This window comes from Salvelinus alpinus, chromosome 18, assembly GCF_045679555.1.
Source record: "Salvelinus alpinus chromosome 18, SLU_Salpinus.1, whole genome shotgun sequence".
Taxonomy (NCBI): Eukaryota; Metazoa; Chordata; class Actinopteri; order Salmoniformes; family Salmonidae; genus Salvelinus; species Salvelinus alpinus.
The window spans coordinates 5,620,187-5,640,931 of record NC_092103.1 but is presented as its reverse complement, the minus strand read 5'-3'; the positions used below and the strand labels follow the sequence as shown (position 1 = coordinate 5,640,931).

The 20,745-nt window shown below is 45.2% G+C and overlaps 1 protein-coding gene across 8 annotated transcripts in view; it reads left to right on the top strand.

Annotated features, from left to right (window-relative positions):
* LOC139543582 (dymeclin-like) overlaps nucleotides 1–20,745 on the top strand; it is a 138,249-nt gene that overhangs the window by 50,283 nt on the left and 67,221 nt on the right. For 6 of the 8 annotated variants that reach the window (XM_071349801.1, XM_071349798.1, XM_071349799.1 and 3 more), the window contains 6 exons: nucleotides 9,035–9,223; nucleotides 9,309–9,487; nucleotides 12,035–12,160; nucleotides 14,712–14,825; nucleotides 14,966–15,060; nucleotides 18,332–18,361. In XM_071349801.1, the coding sequence (XP_071205902.1) occupies nucleotides 9,035–9,223; nucleotides 9,309–9,487; nucleotides 12,035–12,160; nucleotides 14,712–14,825; nucleotides 14,966–15,060; nucleotides 18,332–18,361 (733 nt within the window). The remainder of the gene's footprint in view (nucleotides 1–9,034; nucleotides 9,224–9,308; nucleotides 9,488–12,034; nucleotides 12,161–14,711; nucleotides 14,826–14,965; nucleotides 15,061–18,331; nucleotides 18,362–20,745) is intronic. The other 2 variants (XM_071349802.1, XM_071349800.1) reach the window with 1 other exon arrangement.

Here is a 20,745-nt window from a genome sequence, read left to right as displayed (position 1 = left end):
GTGAGGAATTGTGAAAAACTGAGTTTAAATGTATTTGGCTAAGGTTTATGTAAACTTCCGACTTCAACTGTAGATTTCTCAAATATATGTCATGCCAGTGTCTTGTCTATGATGGTGCTAGCTGTTAGTGTATGACTCGTTAACAGCACACAGATGGAAACCTGATAGACCGACAGCATGCTGGGTGTACAAGAATACGGTAGATACTGTTCAAGGTTCACTTTACAAGTCATCATGATGATTTGATGTCCTGTCTAATGGCAATAGTGACACTATCTCTATGTTCATTATGACGATCATTGTATGGGCCAGTCTGGATTTATTCTCACAGACCTTGGGCCATGATCAACTGAATATGACACACAGACACACAGACAGACAGAGTGTGGTAGACCACTGTAAACTCTTATTCATCCTAACACAGACACTTTTCTCTCAGAGGGAGCCTGATAGCTGGGGAGAAATGCCAAACAGGCATGAACGGGTTGCAGTGTTAATTCCTGGTTGAATAGCAAGAGAAGGGCAGTGTTGTTGTTGTGTGGGTGGTGTGGCAGACCAAGGGCTAGCCTGGAGCCGAGGATGTGGCCTCAATGCACCCTGCCTTCTTCCAGCCCAGGCGCCAGTCCCTGTGTCCACATTAACTCTCTCCTCCTCCTCTTCTGTAATGGCGCGACAGGGCCAGAGCCAGAGAGGCACATGCGATATTGCATTATTGTATTTGTGTAGTGGGCAGGCGGGCAGGGTAAGCAAGCCAGATGCATAACAGTGAGGTAAAGGGAGTAGAGGGGGTAGAGAGAAAAGAGGGGGGAGAAAGAAAGAGATTGAGAGAGAGGCGGATAAAGAGAGAGTCAGTAGAGTGAGTCAGGAAGCGTTGCTGCCAGACAGCCAGGCCCTGGCTCTGCTTTGCTCTGTTCTGTGTCCAAAATGGCACCCTAATCCCTTTATAGTGCAATACTAGTATTATATCATTGTTTTAGGTAGTGTGCTACGTAGGGAATAGGGTATCATTTTGGATGGAGACCTGCTCTCACAGAGATGGGTGTGGTGTAGCCGGTCTGGTGCCAGTGATGAGCAGGGCTCAGTCACAAGGGCTCCTTATCTACCCCACTCCTCTCCTCCCTCTCACCCCCGACTCCCCCGCTCCATTGGGTTACTGCCGCCAGCCGCCACCGCTAGACGCCATGCAAGGAATTAGCTTGGAGTGCTTGACCAGCACTGTGGCCCCTGGGCAGGCCACAGACTCGGGGCTGAGGGAGACTGGCTAGGACGCCACTATCCTGAGGGGGGACTGGGGGGGAGGCAGACAGAGGGGAGAGCAGGGATGTGACCATGGTTTGTTTTTCCTGTTTTTTCCGAATGCACCGTATGTGTGTCGGCAGTCGTCACAGCATTGCATGTTCTGCTGTGTGTATGTTTCTCCTAACGTTCGTAAATGTATTGGTGTGTGTGTGCATATTTATCCTGTTGTTGGTAAATCAGCACGCCTACTGGTGTTTGTTTATGTCCTTTGGCCGAGGCACTGAGATGTCCAGGCAGATTTTCCACGCACCGGATCCATACAGTCCAGCTCCAGGGCATTAGACTGAGTTGGACAGAGTCAGGGATACACACACACAGAAAGACTACTGCTCCCCAGTCACATTTTACATTGACAAAATGCGTTTGCTGCGCTTCAGTTCTTTCTCCAAGCACACAGATGAATATGGACCAAAGCATTAACCCAGCGGATAAAAGAAGGAACGTGGTTTTGACGATAGCAGAGCTATTACTGCCCATAATTGTGTAGGAAGAGCAGTCAGGCTTGGAAACAGGGCTGTAGTAATGTCTGTCACCACTAGATGGAGACAGATTCATTTCACTTTGATAAAGATTAGTCTTCTAACACACGGTCTGTGTTCTCTCCTCTGATAGTATAAGGCTTAGTAGAGCCAGAATGCACTGTGTTAAAAAAATACAGTACCATGTTCAGAATGTATTTTTAATAGCAACATCTCAATTTTTGGTCCTTACATTCCTTTCTGTACCAGGCGTTGTAGGTTGCTTCTTTTCATTGTCCCATTTTCTATACTATTCTACTATTCTATATTTATTTTTTAGCATAATTTCTACAAAATATTTTAATATATATTTATGAGCAGTTACTAGCGCTTATAATCATGCATTTCACATTTGCTTATAAGGTGTTATAAATATGCTTATAAAACACAGGGATGTTTTTCATGGTTCGAGCTATGCCCTTTAGTTTCAGGGAAGGGAAATCTTAACGCTACAGCATACAATGACATTCTAGAGAATTCTGTGCTTCAAACTTTGTGGCAGCAGTTTGGGAAAGGCCATTTCCTGTTTCAGCATGACAATGTCCCTGTGCACAAAACTAGAGATCCATACAGAAATGGTCTGTCGAGATCGGTGTGGAACGTCTGCACAGAGCCCTGACAACAACCCCATCGAACACCTTTGGGATAAATTGGAACGCCGACTGCAAGCCAGACCAAATCAAATTCTATGTGTTACATGCGCCGAATACAACAGGTGTAGACCTTACAGTGAAATGCTTACTTACAAGCCCTTAACCAACAATGCAGTTTTAAGGGGAAAAAATATGTAAAAAATTAAGAGATAAGAATAACAAATGATTAAAGAGCAGCAGTAAATAACAATAGCGGGGCTATATACAGGGGGTACCGGTACAGAGTCAATGTGGGGGGCACCGGTGTCGAGGTAATATGTACATGTAGGTAGAGTTATTAAAGTGACTATACATAACTATAACAGAGAGTAGCAGCAGTCTGGGTAGCCATTGATTAGCTGTTCAAGAGTCTTATGGCTTGGGGGTAGAAGCTATTTAGGATCCTCTTGGACCTAGACTTGGCGCTCTGGTACCGCTTGCCGTGCGGTAGCAGAGAGAACAGTCTATGACTAGGGTGGCTGGAGTCTTGGACAATTTTTAGGGCCTTCCTCTGACACCATCTGGTATAGATGTTCTAGATGCAGGAAGCTTGGCCCTGGTGATGTCAGTGATGCCAGCAGCATACCACCCTGCATCCCACTGCTGGCTTGCTTCTGAAGCTGAGCAGGGTTGGTCCTGGTCAGTCCCTGGATGGGAGACCAGATGCTGCTGGAAGTGGTGTTGGAGGGCCAGTAGGAGGCACTCTTTCCTCAGGTCTAAAAACAAATATCCCAATGCCCCAGGGCAGTGCCCAGTGTAGGGTGCCGTCTTTCGGATTCCACGTTAAATGGGTTTCCTGACTCTGTGGTCACTAAAGATCCCATGGCACTTATCGTAAGAGATGGGGTGTTAACCCTGGTGTCCTGGCTAAATTCCCAAGCTGTCCCTCATTCCGTCACCTAATCATCCCCAGCTCACAAATGGCTCATTCATCCCCCTTCTCCCCTGTAACTATTCCCCAGGTCGTTGTTGTAAATGAGAATGTGTTCTCAGTCAACTTACCTGTTAAAATAAAATAAATTTTAAAAAAATGTACTGGGCTGTACCCTCTCTAATGCCTTGCGGTCGGAGGCAGTTGCCATAACAGGCAGTGATGCAACCCGTCAGGATGCTCTCGATGGTGCAGCTGTAAAACCTTTTGAGGATCTGAGGACCCATGCCAAATCTTTTCAGTCTCCTGAGGGGGAATAGGTTTTGTTGTGCCCTCTTCTAGACTGTCTTTGTGTGTTTGGACCATGTTAGTTTGGTGGTGATGTGGACGCCAAGGAACTTGAAGCTCTCAACCTGCTCCACTACAGCTCTGTTGATGAGAATGGGGGCATGCTAGGTCCTCCTTTTCCTGTAGTCCACAATCATCTCCTTTGTCTTGATCACGCTGAGGGAGAGGGTGTTGTCCTTGCACCACACGGTCAGGCCTCTGACCTCCTGCCGATAGGCTGTCTCATTGTTGTCGATCAGGCCTACCACTGTGTTGTCAGCAAACTTAATGATGGTGTTGGAGTCGTGCAGTCATGAGTAAACAGGGAGTACAGGAGGAGGGGACTGAGCACGCACCCCTGAGGGGCCCCTGTGTCGAGGATCAGCGTGGTGGATGTGTTGTTACCTACAGGAAGTCCAGGATCCAGTTGCAGAGGGAGGTGTTTAGTCCTATGGTCCTTAGCTTAATGATGAGCTTTGAGGGCACTATTGTGTTGAACGCTGAGCTGTAGTCAATGAATAGCATTCTCACATAGGTGTTCCTTTGGTCCAGGTGTGAAAGGGCAGTGTGGAGTGCAATAGAGATTGCATCATCTGTGGATCTGTTGGTGCAGTATGCAAAAATGGAGTGGGTCTAGGGTTTCTGGGATAATGGTGATGTGAGCCATGACCAACCTTTCAAAGCATTTCATGGTTACAGACGTGAATGCTACGGATCGGTAGTCATTTAGGCAGGTTACCTTACCTTACCTACCTGTTCTTGGCGAGGGAGAGCTTTGTACACGTCTCTGTGTGTGGAGTAAAGGTGGCCGAGAATATTTTTCCCTCTGGTTTCACATTTAACATGCTGATAGAAATGAGGTAAAACTGATTTGTTTCCCTGCATTAAAGTCCCTGGCCACTAGGAGTGCCACCTCTGGACGAGCATCTTCCTTTCAGCTTATGGCTTTATATAGCTCACTGAGTGCGGTTTTAGTGCCAGCAATGATTTCTGTGGTGGTATGTAGACAGCTACGAAAAAGACAGATTATATACTCTCTAGGTAGATAGTGTGGTCTACAGCTTATCCTGAGATACTCTACCTCAGGTGAGCAAAACCTCGAGACTTCCTTAGATATCGTGCACCAGCTGTTGATTACATAAGGGCATAGGCCCCCGCCCCGTGTCTTATCAGATGCTGCTGTTCTGTCTTGCTAATGGAGTGTATAACCCCCCAGCTGTATGTTCTTAATGTCGTCGTTCAGCCACGACTCGGTGAAACATAAGATATTACAGTTTTTACCCGTTGGTAGGATAAACATGCTTTCAGTGTCGTCCCATTTATTTTCCAGCGATTGGACATTAGCTAGCAGGACGGAAGGCATGGGCAGATTAGCCACTCGTCGCCTGATTCTCACAAGGCACCCTGATCTCTTTCTGTGAAATCTGCGTTTCATTCTCTAATGAATAACAGGGATCTGGGCCTGGTCGGGTGTCTATTATATCCCTCCCGTCCGACTCATTGAAGAAGAACTCTTTGTCCAGTTTGAGGTGAGCAATCTCAGTTCTGATGTCCAGAAAGATCTTTTCGGTCATAATGTTGCTGCTACCGTCTCTTATGTGCAAAACAAGTTACGAACAACGCGAAAAAACAAACAAAATAGCATGGTTAGTTAATAGCCGATAAGATGGCAGCCTTCCACATACTTTTGTTCATGTAGAATGGCATGCATCTGTCAGAAAATGATCCAAATGTTACGAATAGCCGATTCATTAACATGTTTTGCTCATATTACATACATCTTCTAAAAAGACCTAATATTTTGTGACTACTGATGCAACCTCTCCTTCCTTGTCGAACTGACAGTCATTGACCTACAAATCATTTTGCATGCTAAACAACCATAGGGAATTCAGTAGCCTAGTCAATCTTAGCCTAGGCAGCCGATAGTGGGTAATACACTCGTGTCCCCCGTGGACCGGCTCGTACATAAAGCATCCTCCATTCAGGCTTGAATGGCGAGCCGCCGGGAAAGAAACAGAAAAAATGGTGTGTACTGTCTTAATAAAACACAATTTTCCACCACCATTTTCAGATTTATTTTATGCTTTAAATGTTGCTTTAAGATTGTCTGAAAATCCCAAAATGGTGGTGGCCTTATTAGTTGAGTGACTATGTAATTTGTTAGGTGCAGTGTACGGAAAATATGAACGTTCTCTCACAGCGAAAATAATACATGCAGGAAGTCCAGTCGATTGTGAGGTATGGCAAATACATTGTCGTGATACATTTGGGTTGCGGGTTCACAATGACTTTTTCCGAAATCTCTGCCCGGCAAGGAGGAAAGGAGCCGACCTAATCCCGCCTCCCACTTTTACCTTTCAACCCCTTTTCACCTGCCAATCAACATTGTCCATCTTCCCTCTCTGACTGTAGGCTACATCCCTAGTTGCATGGTGTGATCAGATCATTACAGCAAAAATATATCTACTAAAATGAGAGGGAAAGACGGGTGACAAGTAACATCCTCTTCATAGGATGGGCTGAAAGGTTCAGTTATGTCACAAATGTTTAATTTGATTGTAACTTTCCTACAGTAGCCAGCTGACAGTTGACATATCCTTATAAATTTAATTAATTTCTGTTGCAGATCTAAAAGAAAGGCTTGGTACTGATGCATGCATCTATCGAAATGCGATTTATGCTCACTGTCCATGTTTTCATTGGGGTAAATCAATTATGCTATTATTACATTTATGATTAGCCTACATTTACATGTTCAAATCGGTAGAATGACAGTCATTTACAAGATGATGCAGGGGATTTAGTTTGCAAGCCAGGGCCAAATTGCCTTCCTGGAGCGAGCAAAATAATGTGATGATGTTGGCTAATTTCATAAAATGGGAAAGTATTCTCATAGCCTGTTTTGTATCAAATACACTCGCCTTAAATACCCTACTCCTTGAAAGTTGTGTATTGATTATACAGTGCCTTCAAAAAGTATTCATACCCCTTGACTTTGTGTCACTGGCCTACGCACGTTACCCCATATTGTCAAAGTGGAATTATGTTTTTAGAAACATTTACAAATTCATTAGAATTGAAAAGCTGAAATATCTTGTCAACTATTCAAGCCCTTGGTTATGGCAAGCTTAAATAAGTCCAGGAGTAAAAATGTGCTTAACAAGTCACATAATAAGTTGCATGCACTTACTCTGTGCAATAATAGTGTTTAACATGATTTTTTAATGACTGCCTCGTATCTGTGCTCCACACATACAATTCTCTGTAACTGTCATGGTCGAAACATATTGATACAGCAGTAGCTAAGATGGGAAGAAGTCCGTCGCTAGCACACAGCTCGGACACCCATGCATACCCCGCAAGACATGCCACCAGAGGTCTCTTCACAGTCCCCAAGTCCAGAACAAACTATGATAGGCGCACATTACTACATAGAGCCATGACTACATGGAACTCTCTTCCACTTTAGGTAACTGCTGCAAGCATTCGAATCATATATATATATTTTTAAATGATAATACACCTTAAGGAACAGCTGGGACTTTGAAGCAACACAAACGGATGCATGCATACACACACATGATAACATAGGCACTATTCACACACGTACACATGCATTATGTGTTGTAGATCTGTGGTACTGGAGTATGGGCCTGAGGGCACACACTTGGTGTGTTGTGAATTCTGTAATGAATGTATTGTAATGTTTTTTTAAATTGTATAACTGCCTTGATTTTGACCGGACCCCAGGAAGAGTAGCTTGGCAGCATCTTATGGGGATCCATAATAAATACAAATACCATGAGGCCCATGGTGACTTTTTAAAGCAGTTACACAGTTTACTGGCTGTGATAGGAGAAAACTGAGGATCGATCAACAACATTGTACTTACTCCACAATACTAACCTAAATGACAGAGTGAAAAGAAGGAAGCCTTTACAGAATAAAAAATATTCCAAAACAAGCATCCTGTTTGCAATAAGTAAAATTGCAAAAAAACGTGGCAAACAATATGTCTTTATGGCCTGAATACAAATCATTATGTTTGTAGCAAACACAACACATCACTGAGTACCGCTCTAAATATTTTCAAGCATGGTGGTGACTGCATCACGTTATGGGTATGCTTGTCATCGGCAAGGACTGAAGGAAAACCTTTTTTAGTCTGCTTTCCGACAGACACTGAGCGACAAATGCACCTTTCAGCAGGACAATAACCTAAAACACAAGGCCAAATGGTAAGAAACTCCAGTGTGGCATTGAATGTTCCTGAGTGGCCTAGTTAGTTTTTACTGAAATCGGCTTGAAAATCTATGGCAAGACTTGAAAATGGCTGTCTAGCAATCATAAGTAAACGAACTTGACAGAGCTTGAAGAATTGAAATCCTTCAGAGTCTTTTCAGAGTCTATTGACGCACCTGTGCGTCATTCTGAGTAACTAAAAAGTATTTCAGTTTAAGCTAGAGATATTGCATGGGCTCCGTCTCCATCCACCGCATCCGCCTATGTCTGCCTTCCGCATCTGCGGTAGAAGGTGACTGAGCTACTGCGGTGTTTTGTCAGACCATGAGACATCCTGAAAATCACCTAGATATAGGACAGACACTTCAAAACCTTATTCCAAGGGGTATGAATACTGTTGTGATAAATGGCGGTCACTGCAGTCAACAGCTGCAGTGTTGCTCATTGGATTACCCCTTATCGTGGAATAGGCTATGTGAATGTTTATAAAGACAAAAGGCAGACATATGGAATTATTTCATTTGGGATGGATGGTTGGCATGATCAAAGGTAGGCGGATACTTTCTTATCTAAAACGTCTGTTTCGCTCACGGGACTCAAGCCTGGATGGGCTCGCGCCTAGTAAAAACCTTAGCCGATCGCGCAATATATTCCAAAATTCACCAGCGACGACATTAGGAGATAAGGGTTGTGAGCACAGTGTTTCTGATCAGATCAATGATGATCTTCGAATGTATTTGTGTGGCTACGATGCCATCTTTAGAGCACAGCATGAAATAGGCTACTACCGAGGTCTGATGATGCTTCTGACAATATAGTAAAAGGCGTGTTGTGTCGGGTGATGTGCTAAAGTCTGTATAACCCTGTGACATACAGTACCAGTCAAAAGTTTTGGACACACCTACTCATTCTAGGGTTTTTCTTTATTTTTACTATTTTCTACGTTGTAGGATAATAGTGAAGACGTCAAAACTATTAAATAACACATATGGAATCATGTAGTAACCCCCAAAAAGTTTTAAACAAATCAAAATATATTTTATGTTCTTCAAAGTAGCCACCCCTTTGCCTTGAGACAGCTTTGCACATACCATATGTGTTATTTCATAGTTTTGAGGGCTTCACTATTATGTTCCCTCCAGGTGGGTTGTGGAGTGTGTTCGCGCTGGGTGGAGCCGGCAGTAAGCCAGGATTGGACCAGGAACAGAACCCTCTGCCACTGTCCAATCAGAGCCTGTTATTGCTTCTGGTGCTAGCCAATCTGACAGATGGACCCAACAACTGTCCCAACCCCTACAGACAGGCTGTCACGTGCTTCAAAAACACACAAGGTACAGAATATGCACTAGTACCAGTAAAAGATGACAGGGGGACCTTTTTCAATGAATGGGTACTGAACCTGTGTGTTTTCCACAGACACGTCATCCATCCCTACAGAGCAGCACCATATGTTCCAGATCAACTTCAACAGCCTTTACACAGCTCTGTGCGAGCAGCAGAGATCCGACCAGGCTACACTGATACTCTACACACTGCTACACCAGAACACCAACATGAGAACATACATGCTGTCTCGCACAGACATGGAGAACCTGGTGAGTTAGCCGCTAACTGCGCACACGTACACTACTCTCTGCAACGCTGCTGCATCGAAACGCAAACGTGAGGACATATATGCTCAGTTTATCAGGTACACATTTCAAATCTTGTGGGTCACGTTGTCCGGCACCACGTTCTCCGAACGGGAACTCTGAAATGTACTCTGGGTAATCTTGAGTCATCCTCGTTGACTTAGCTCTTCTTTTTTCCCCGCGGACACAGTGGGGCACAGTAGACAGCTGGTCCTGTGGGGTGTGCTGTGACGTCACCTCTAAGCAGGTTTTAAGTGTATTAGGGAGCGCAGATGGGGGAGCGCCACAGACCATTGCTCTGCAGGACCCACCTGTGACAGAGGATCACTCCCACACACAGTGGAACCGTGCTTGAACAAACACACACACACACACATGGGTGGACACACATAGCGCTTCCCGAAGCACCCCTCTGTGGAACAATGCTGGAGGCCTAAACACACAAACACACACGTTCTCTTAGTGCAGTCTGGGATGCAGTGTGTTGGGATGTTGGATTCGTGTCAGAGCTTGCTCAGTGCACTCTGCCTGCTTATTCTGCAACAGTGGCAGTCTGCACAGCAGGAATGCAGGATTTCACAATGGAAGTTGACAGAATGGCTGTTGAACCATGGCAGTTAAACCATCAAATAGAAACACCACGCAGACACGTACCCTGGAGAAATGCCACGCAGACACGTACCCTGGAGAAACACCCCGCAGGCACGTACCCTGGAGAAACGCCACGCAGACACGTACCCTGGAGAAACGCCACGCAGACACGTACCCTAGAGAAACACCACGCAGACACGTACCCTGGAGAAACACCCCGCAGACACGTACCCTGGAGAAACACCACGCAGACACGTACCCTGGTGAAACACCACGCAGACACGTACCCTGGAGAAACGCCACGCAGGCACGTACCCTGGTGAAACACCACGCAGACACGTACCCTGGAGAAACACCACGCAGACACGTACCCTGGAGAAACACCCCGCAGACACGTACCCTGGAGAAACACCACGCAGACACGTACCCTGGAGAAACACCCCGCAGGCACGTACCCTGGAGAAACACCACGCAGACACGTACCCTGGAGAAACGCCACGCAGACACGTACCCTGGAGAAACACCCCGCAGACACGTACCCTGGAGAAACACCACGCAGACACGTACCCTGGAGAAACGCCACGCAGACACGTACCCTGGAGAAACACCCCGCAGGCACGTACCCTGGTGAAACACCACGCAGACACGTACCCTGGTGAAACACCACGCAGGCACGTACCCTGGAGAAACACCACGCAGACACGTACCCTGGTGAAACACCACGCAGACACGTACCCTGGTGAAACACCACGCAGGCACGTACCCTGGAGAAACGCCACGCAGACACGTACCCTGGAGAAACACCACGCAGACACGTACCCTGGAGAACCACCACGCAGACACGTACCCTGGAGAAACGCCACGCAGACACGTACCCTGGAGAAACGCCACGCAGACACGTACCCTGGAGAAACACCACGCAGACACGTACCCTGGAGAAACGCCACGCAGACACGTACCCTGGAGAAACGCCACGCAGACACGTACCCTGGAGAAACGCCACGCAGACACGTACCCTGGAGAAACGCCACGCAGACACGTACCCTGGAGAAACACCACGCAGACACGTACCCTGGAGAAACACCACGCAGACACGTACCCTGGAGAACCACCACGCAGACACGTACCCTGGAGAACCACCACGCAGACACGTACCCTGGAGAACCACCACGCAGGCACGTACCCTGGAGAAACACCACGCAGGCACGTACCCTGGAGAACCACCACGCAGACACGTACCCTGGAGAAACACCACGCAGGCACGTACCCTGGAGAAACACCACGCAGACACGTACCCTGGAGAACCGACACGTACCCTGGAGAAACACCACGCAGACACGTACCCTGGAGAAACGCCACGCAGACACGTACCCTGGAGAAACGCCACGCAGACACGTACCCTGGAGAACCGACACGTACCCTGGGGAAACGCCACGCAGACACGTACCCTGGAGAAACACCACGCAGGCACGTACACTGGAGAAACGCCACGCAGACACGTATCCTAGAGAAACACCACGCAGACACGTACCCTGGAGAACCACCACGCAGGCACGTACCCTGGAGAACCGCCACGCAGGCACGTACCCTGGGGAAACACCACGCAGACACGTACCCTGGAGAAACACCACGCAGGCACGCACCCTGGAGAAACACCACGCAGACACGTACCCTGGAGAAACACCACGCAGACACGTACCCTGGAGAAACACCACGCAGGCACGCACCCTGGAGAAACACCACGCAGACACGTACCCTGGAGAACCACCACGCAGACACACACAGTAGACTAGGACATCCTGGTAAACAGTGTAATTTGTTACCGAGTGGACTATCCTGGCTAAATAAATACATGAAAATACGAATAGCCAACGCACATGCTCGTTCTCTAATTATTTTACTCCTTCCCCATCTCCTTAGGTGATGCCCATCCTCAAGATCCTGTATCATGTGGAAGACAGGAACTCTCATCACGTCTACATGGCCCTCATCATCCTCCTCATCCTCACTGAGGAAGATACCTTCAACAGATCCATACATGAGGTGGTGAGTACTGACCCCTCACTCTAACCCTCATCATCCTCCTCATCCTCACTGAGGACGATACCTTCAACAGATCCATACGTGAAGGGGTGAGTAGTATCCCTGATTGATTGAGCGCTGAAAATGTACTCCAGTGTCAAACACAAATTATGCACACTAGTAAGTGCACTCCTATGACAGAAGGGACACAGCCCTGCGAACAACATGTATTCCCTTTCAGCACATTCTAGTTGTAGACGTCTGAGTCATTTCTCTGTATGAGGTATGATTTCTCAAACGTCAGGACATGTGCCATTTCAGATAAGAACAGTACATTCTATGATAGGCACTGTCTCCCCAGCTCCCTCTGTATTTCAGTCTTCATTATTTCTTTCTACTCAGCTTGTCAATGAATTCGCCGTGTATTTGAACAGAGAGCCTTCAAACCACTTAGCACACGGTGCTTGACGCCATTCTGCTCTTCCATTACATTCCAGTTGTGTGAATCATTTTTGACATTTTAAAGTCATTCCTCTCTTTCTCTGTACGTGCGGAGCCTATCGAGTTTCAGTCCACTGGCTGGGCTGCATATGAATGTGTCTCTGTCTGCGTCCCAAATGGCACTATCCCCCATATAGTGCACTACTTTTCACCGGGGCCCATAGGGCTCTGGTCAAAAGTAGTGCACTATATAGGGGATATTGTGTCATTTGGGAACCCTGTTTGACTGCAGCAGGAAATCCTAAAGCCTAGGCTGTGGCTGCCAGCAGACCTCTCTCTGAGTCTCTCTGTTTTGGATGGAGATCCATTTCACATTGGTCTCTTTGCTGTTGACATGTAATTTCCAGCAGTACTGGGTTCAATGTAAACCAACCACAGTCAAGCCAGCTCTCAATATTCAGACGGGTGATTTTCATCATAGAAAAATCAATGCAGAAGTACTTCAACGCTGTTGTGGTGTTTTGGGGCTGTGAGTTGAGCCTGGGATTAGACCGCCATGTTGGTCTATGTTCTGTCCATCAGTTGCTGATGGTTGTCACCCAGTGCCTAAGGTGCTGTGTCACTGTGACTCCATTTAGTGTCTCCAGAGCCAGGTGGATGGACTCGGATCGTGTATTACTACACACATCGCAGCTAGGCTTCTACAACCTCTGTTGCATTTGATAGTGCAGACGTGACCATGGCGCAGCCAAGTCAATTTCACAATTGATCTCTTTGAAGTCTAAATCTGTGGTCGTTTGACGGTACAGAATAGGTCTTTAAATTAGGGCATTATTCTATTTCTGCGTATTAATGAAACAGAAGGTGCAATCTCAAATGCATTATTGAATGTGTAATTGTGTGTGTGTGTGTGTGTGTGTAGATAGCTTTTTCAGAATCTATATCCTTCCTCAACATTAAGTAAGGCCAAGCCTTATGACATCCTGTCCTGCCAACCGTTACCGAGACTTCCTTTACTTCTGACATGAAGTGCTTGTTACCGTGGTCGCTAAGCACCCTGCACACACAAGGTTGACAACCAGAAGTAATAGGCCTACTGTAGTAATGGAAAAAGAGTCGAGCCATCAAGTTGCATGAAACACTTCCAGTAAATGTCTTGTTTAGGAGAGAGGGGGAGAGGATTTAGATATTTGTGTTTTACAGAGAGAGAAAAAGTGATTTGTGATCAAAACGGTGATAGCTACTAGCTAGCTGGCACTGCTGGCAGTGTTATAACTTTTCCTCTTAATTTGTACAGTACCAGTGTTTCTACTTTATTCCTTTAGAAGTGGCGCGCGACTGCTAAATTGTTGCCGCCACACCAGACATTATTGTTATTATTATTTATTTTTTGGGGATAGAAAAAACTTTGTGTAAAGCTTAAATGACTTCAACCAGACCAAGTTTGTATAAAATGTAATTGACCTATATGTTTTATATATTTGTGAACCAGAAATCGCCTAAATAAAAGCTAAAACAATGAAACCAATCAAATATAACTATGAATTTAGGAGTGCTTTTGCCATGGCTGGCTTACCGACCGGGCACGCAGGGCACATGCCCAGGGGCCCCAATTGTGGTCCCCATTGATTTTGTTATAATGTTTGATCACAAGATCACAGAATTAGCCATGGCAAAATGCAAAATTTTCTCTCCGCTCCATGGAAAACATTTTATAAAATTGCAGGAAAGTAGTCCCTTTTTGATCCAGAAAAAAACCTTGCTCATTGCTCATAGCACACCTGCCTGATAATATGGTATGGTCCCATATATAGGCTATGGTAAAAAGTCAGCCCTAAAATATTTTGGGGGCAATATGTTATATGCTCATGTCTGGGGAGGATTATAGATAGATCAGAATCATTTGATTTTCATTCATTTTGGAGTATAATGTACCTTTAAAAAGTCACCCGAAATGACCTTCTCACAGTCCTTCTACAAAGAAATATCCCGGGGGGCATGCTGCTGTGGACCCCCGCCACTCCCTCCACAACCTTTACCACCACTGCTAAAAAAAATATTAAATGCTGAGTAGTTACTCACGCTCCCTCTTTCTCTTTCTCCCTCTCTCTCGCTCAAACTCCCCTTCTCCCAGGTATTAAAAAACATAACTTGGTATTCAGAGCGTTCATTAACAGAAATCTCCCTGGGTAGTCTACTCATCCTGGTGGTCATACGCACCATCCAGTTCAACATGACACGCACCCGGGTGAGTACACATCCACACACACACACACACACATCTCCACACACACTTTGTTTACCCTCTCCTAGCTTTGTTTTCTCCCAAGATCGTCTCAATGGAATTCCAGGAAGGTCATTGCACGTCTCTCATTTCCTCTCTTCCAGGATAAGTACCTGCACACCAACTGCCTGGCTGCCCTGGCCAATATGTCTGCCCAGTTCCGCTGCCTACACCAGTATGCAGCCCAGCGCATCATCAGGTGAGGCTACAGCTCCGTCCTCCGTAGAACTATTACTGACTGTCAACACAGACACGGGTATGGCCCGATGCTTGTTAATGGGTATAGATAGGATCTCAACTCGAACGAAAGCCTACTGGTAGATTGCGAATTGTAGAGGGTTTAGCAGGTCTGTGCAGTACCTTCTGGTGTAGATATTCCAGGGTTGTGTTTTGTGCTGAGCGGGAAAGACCACCTATCCTCTTGGCTACGGATGTTGCAGCGTTCCCTCACCAAGGCAGTAGAGGTGGAGAAAAACAAAGGTTGGCTTGATCGTCCTCATCGGAGAGGATTTAAATGAGTCATTTGATTACGCTTTTGTTTTCTTCCTCGACTCATGGCCTACAGAACGTTCTGTACTGAAGTCTGCCACTATTCAGGCACAAACATTACCATACCAAATGTTTTTATTTTTTATAAGGTCTACCACAGAGGACCAACCCTTGCCAAATCCCCACACCAGTATGCAAGCGTTAGCATGGGTTGATTCACAACACATCATTTCGACATTTCCATAACAACTGTGTAAAATGACTAAGATAGTCGTCATATTGGCCGATTGACCACATTCCAATCCCTTTCTTGCAGATTGACGCAGTGCTTCCAGATTGAAAACAGTGTTTTTAGGCCGGCGGTTTTGGAAGTGTAGCTGGTTAAGTCCGACATAATATGACTATCATTATATTGGCAGATTATGGCGTTACAATTTGCAACGCACCGATTTCAGATTGAAACCATGTTTTGAGATTGGTGGATTGGAAGTACAAATGGGCTACACATTTCCCTTAGTGCCAGTGACCATGTTGGTTTGGTGCATGACGGAATTAAAGACGAGAGCATATAAAGTAAAAGGTCAACATTTTAAGGGTGATAATTGTGTGTATTTATTCTGTTTTGTAAATTATCCTGTAGGGTGGAGTGGTCGTATTTTATATGGCGACTATTTGATGTGTGATTGAGTTAGTGATTGAGTTTGGCTTCTCTGAATACCTTGACGACTTGATACATAGCAACAGATTCCAGATTGCCTTGGTAGCTTTACTAAGCACACAAACAAGCTTAGACAAACGCATGTATAGGAAAACACACTCACTCAGTCACACGAACACTTACTCCACCCTGATGATGGAATAAAGTTGCTGGTCATAATGAGACACGTAGTTAGTGGGAAAGTGCTTGGAATTACGTGCTTTGTGGGGTTTTTTAAACTTTCTTTTACTCTCGTTTTTATCTTTTTTAAACAATTGATATTAGATATTTCACTGGATGTATGGATCAAACGTATGCCAACGTCTTCGTCAACTGCAGCCGTCGTAATGCTGTAGCTTAGGTCTATTGCTCATCGCGTGGCTCATCACGTTAGACCACTAGGCTAGCTGTCATAGACTTGTGGCTGGCTCTCAATAAAGACATCGCGTCTCCTGGTTGTGTGTTCTGGCTTTGATGCAGTCGGCCAGTCAAGGAAGGTAATGGTTATGACTCCACGCTTGTTGAGAGGGAGGAGATTTCTCCTGCCTCTGTGGTTAGAAGTTAACTATATGAATGAATGGGAATGTGAAGGGCTTGCCCAGTGACTCACCCAGATCATTGTTCCAGATGAGCCCTGGCTAGGAGCACACACTCCACCGGTCATACATACTAACACACATACACGCACACGTACTCCCTTTCGATGTTCGCCCAGAACGACCAGACAAGTGCATGGCCTCTCCTCTTCGTCTCATCAATTCATTCAGGATCATTTAATGCTGTTCGTGACCACGGGGAAATTGGAAACAGAAATGCATACACACACACACACTCCATCGTGTTTTATTATTACTAAGAGAGTAGCCTAGCTGACTCAGTCTTTCTTCAAATTGTGTTAGTCACATGCGCCCAATACAACAGGTGTGTAGACCTTACAGTGGAATGCTTACTTACGAGCCCCTAACCAACAATGCAGTTACAATTATAAATTATAATATACGAATAAGAATAAGACATAAAAGTAAGATTCGGGATGTGGTGGTGGAGGGGAAGGTAATGTAGTACATTCATGATTTTCCCTGGGAGGAATGTCCTCCAGGAATGTTTTGAGTCTATATATTGAGGCAGCAGAGTGTGAAAAGGCTTTCTTTCCACTACATGAGTGAACCCCCCCCCTCCACCCTTTCATTCATCTTTCCTCACTCCTTCCTCTCTTCCCTGAAGAGCAGCGACATGGATGTGTGAGTAGCTACACTGATTTGACTGTGCATTCGTTGGTAAGAGGGTGTGGGTTCAATTCCCCGTAGGCATCACATACAGATTCACATACCAAAAAAGGTATGGACTCATTGTACTGCAAGTCGCTTTGGTTAAAAGCATCTAAAATGCATTTATTGTGATGTAATAGTTCCTACACTGATTTGCTTGTGCATCTCTGCATCTCAGCCCCATTTGCAGATGCCACCACATCTTGCCTCCTCTCCTCTACATCATCTCTCTATCTCTCTACACGTTTACGATTGAGTCATTTAGCAGACGCTTTTATCCAGTGCGACTTATAGGAGAAATTAGGGTTAAGTGCCTTGCTCAAGGGCACATCGACAGATTAGTCACTGAGTCAGCTTGGGGATTTGAACTTGCTACATTTCGGTTACTGGCCCAGGGCTACCTGCCGCACTACATGTATCTAATTTCACAAACAAAGTAGAAAATACTACTGTGTTGTATAAGAGCATGTGAAGTATGTCTAGAACGCCAAGCCTCAGGCAAAGCATTGGTTATACTTTTACATTCTAGTCATTTAGCAGACACTTTTATTCAGAGCGACTTACAGTAGTGAGTGTACAAGTATTTTCATGCTTTTTCCTACTGGCCCCCCATGGGAATCGAACCCACAACCCTGGCTACACAGGACTGCAACATGAACAGTCAGTGTCGTGAAAGGAAAGTTATTCCAATGATTTTACTGCATGCTCAAGGCTAAAGTCAATGTTAGATTTTCTTGAACTGTCAAGTGAGAATAGTTTGCTGGAGTCAATCACAAATTCCAATCCTTCATTACCTTTGGCTATTATCAGTTATTATTCTGGGATGTCTATTGAGCTATAATATTAAACAAACTGACAATCAGTGATGGCCTCCTTTTGAACCCCTTTGTCACCTTTAAAGTATTTAAAAAAAAAAAAAACACAAACCAGACATTTTTGTTTATAAACGAAATTGGAGAAAACTAATTATTTTATGTATTTTTTGTCCTTTTTTTCCCCCTCCCCTTTTCTTTCAGCTGCTCCAGCCTTCACATGCGGAGATACTTGTATGTTCTGGACAATTTGTATTTCCCACAAACACTGGCTGGTTCACCGCGTGCGACACACTAGCCCAGGAGCTTGTGCACTTTACTTGCTCGCTCATTCTCAAGTCCAATGCTTCCAGGTTATAACCAGACTCTAAGACTACTAGTCTTTTGCTGCCCACTCTTCCTGCTTCTTTTACATGTTTCTATTATCTTTCTGTCCTGCTGATTGCTGCATGAGCACAGTATTGAATCTTTGCATGCTGGAATGATTCACGGATAGTGGACTCGCTGAATGGATCCAAAATTACCCCCTATTCTCTAGTGCACTACCTTTGACAAAGATACATTCTACACACGCATGTTCTATGTAAAGCCGTGTCTGTCAGTCAGTGGCGGTCAGTGCCATTTAAGATGAGTGAGCGAAAAAATTATATTACAGCATATTGGATGACTGTCATTCATATTCCATTCACCCAGGTCAATGTAAGAGCAATATTTTTAGGCTACTACACGATACTCAAATGTTCCTATGCCCATCACGAGGTTGCTACAACCTAGCCTACGAATTAAAGTTTACAGCATAGGTGCATACAGGTCGAGAGAAAATGTGTGATGTGTCATTCAATCCCTCCTTGCACACTCTTGCCTGCATCTAGCTGATCTAGGGTGTAACTATTAGTCTAACAGTTGAAAACAAGAGTTTCTATTTGACAAATTCTGGTATGTTTATCGCCATTTAATTCCATTTGCTTCCGTTTAAGAAGCGTTTTTCAACAGAATCGGTGGAATGAATACACCCCTGATAACACATAAACACAGTTACATTTAAGTCATTTAGCAGACGCTCTTATCCAGAGCGACTTACAAATTGGTCCATTCACCTTATGATATCCAGTGGAACAACCACTTTACAATAGTGCATCTAACTCTTTTAAGGGGGGAGGGGGGTTAGAGGGATTACTTTATCCTATCCTAGGTATTCCTTAAAGAGGTGGGGTTTCAGGTGTCTCCGGAAGGTGGTGATTGACTCCGCTGACCTGGCGTCGTGAGGGAGTTTGTTCCACCATTGGGGTGCCAGAGCAGCGAACAGTTTTGACTGGGCTGAGCGGGAACTGTACTTCCTCAGAGGTAGGGAGGCGAGCAGGCCAGAGGTGGATGAACGCAGTGCCCTTGTTTGGGTGTAGGGCCTGATCAGAGCCTGAAGGTACGGAGGTGCCGTTCCCCTCGCAGCTCCGTAGGCAAGCACCATGGTCTTGTAGCGGATGCGAGCTTCAACTGGAAGCCAGTTGAAGCTCGCATCCGCTACAAGACCATGTAGCAGTTCACTTTCATACCAGCCACGTTGTATTCCTTCTCACATCGATGCGATCTTCTCCACTCACCTTTTTTTCCCTTCGCTTGTGGACTTCAACACATCAGCTGTGTAACCAGGCGAAAAAACCTTTCCAAGCCAATCCATATCATAACCACTACACACAACCTACATCGTTGTCACCATATTATATCAAGTAATGTCATAGTCAACATAGCTAATAGAACTAACGCGTTAGTAAACCTGCTACAATCATGCAGTAACGTTAGTGTACAATTTAGCACTTAAACTGGTGGGCCCCGGTGGCAATAAATTTGTAAAATCAAAACCTTACCTTGACTTGGAAGAGTTCCAGTGTTGTGTTGGATAGTCTTAGACAGCTAGCTAACATAGCATCCCTCTGTTTGAGCATGGTGTTTGAGTTGGCTAAACTAGCTAGCTGCATTTGCTAGCTAAGTAAGTGAAGCTAAAAGTGAGGGGGAAAAATGACCATCTCTGTCTATCTTGCTTCTCCATTTTGGAAGAAATGTATTTGTTTAAAACTGTTCAACTATTTTCTTTCTCTCTCTTTGAGTCAACTACTCACCATATGTTATGCACCACAGTGCTAGCTAGCTGTAGCTTATGCTTTCAGTGCTAGATTCATTCTCTGATCATTTGATTGGGTGGACAAAATATCAGTTCATGCTACAAGAGCTCTAATAGGCTGGGGGATGTCCTCCGGAAGTTGTTATAATTACTGTGTTAAGTCTATGGAAGGGGGTGAGAACCATGAGCCTCCTAGGTTATGTATTGAAGTCAATGTACCCAGATGTACCCAGAAGCCAGCTGTCCTCAGGCTACAACATGTTGCTACCCTACAGAGTGCTGCTGAGGCTACTGTAGACCTTCATTGCAAAACAGTGTGTTTTAATCAATTATTTGGTGACGTGAATATATTTAGTATAGTTTTATCTAAAAAGGATCATTTAAAAAAAGTTTTTTTTACTATTTTTAATTTAATGAAATTCACTGAGGATGGTCCTCCCCTTTCTCCTCTGATGAGCCTCCACTGCTGCCTGTGCTGTGGACTAGGGTTTTGCAGTCAGTC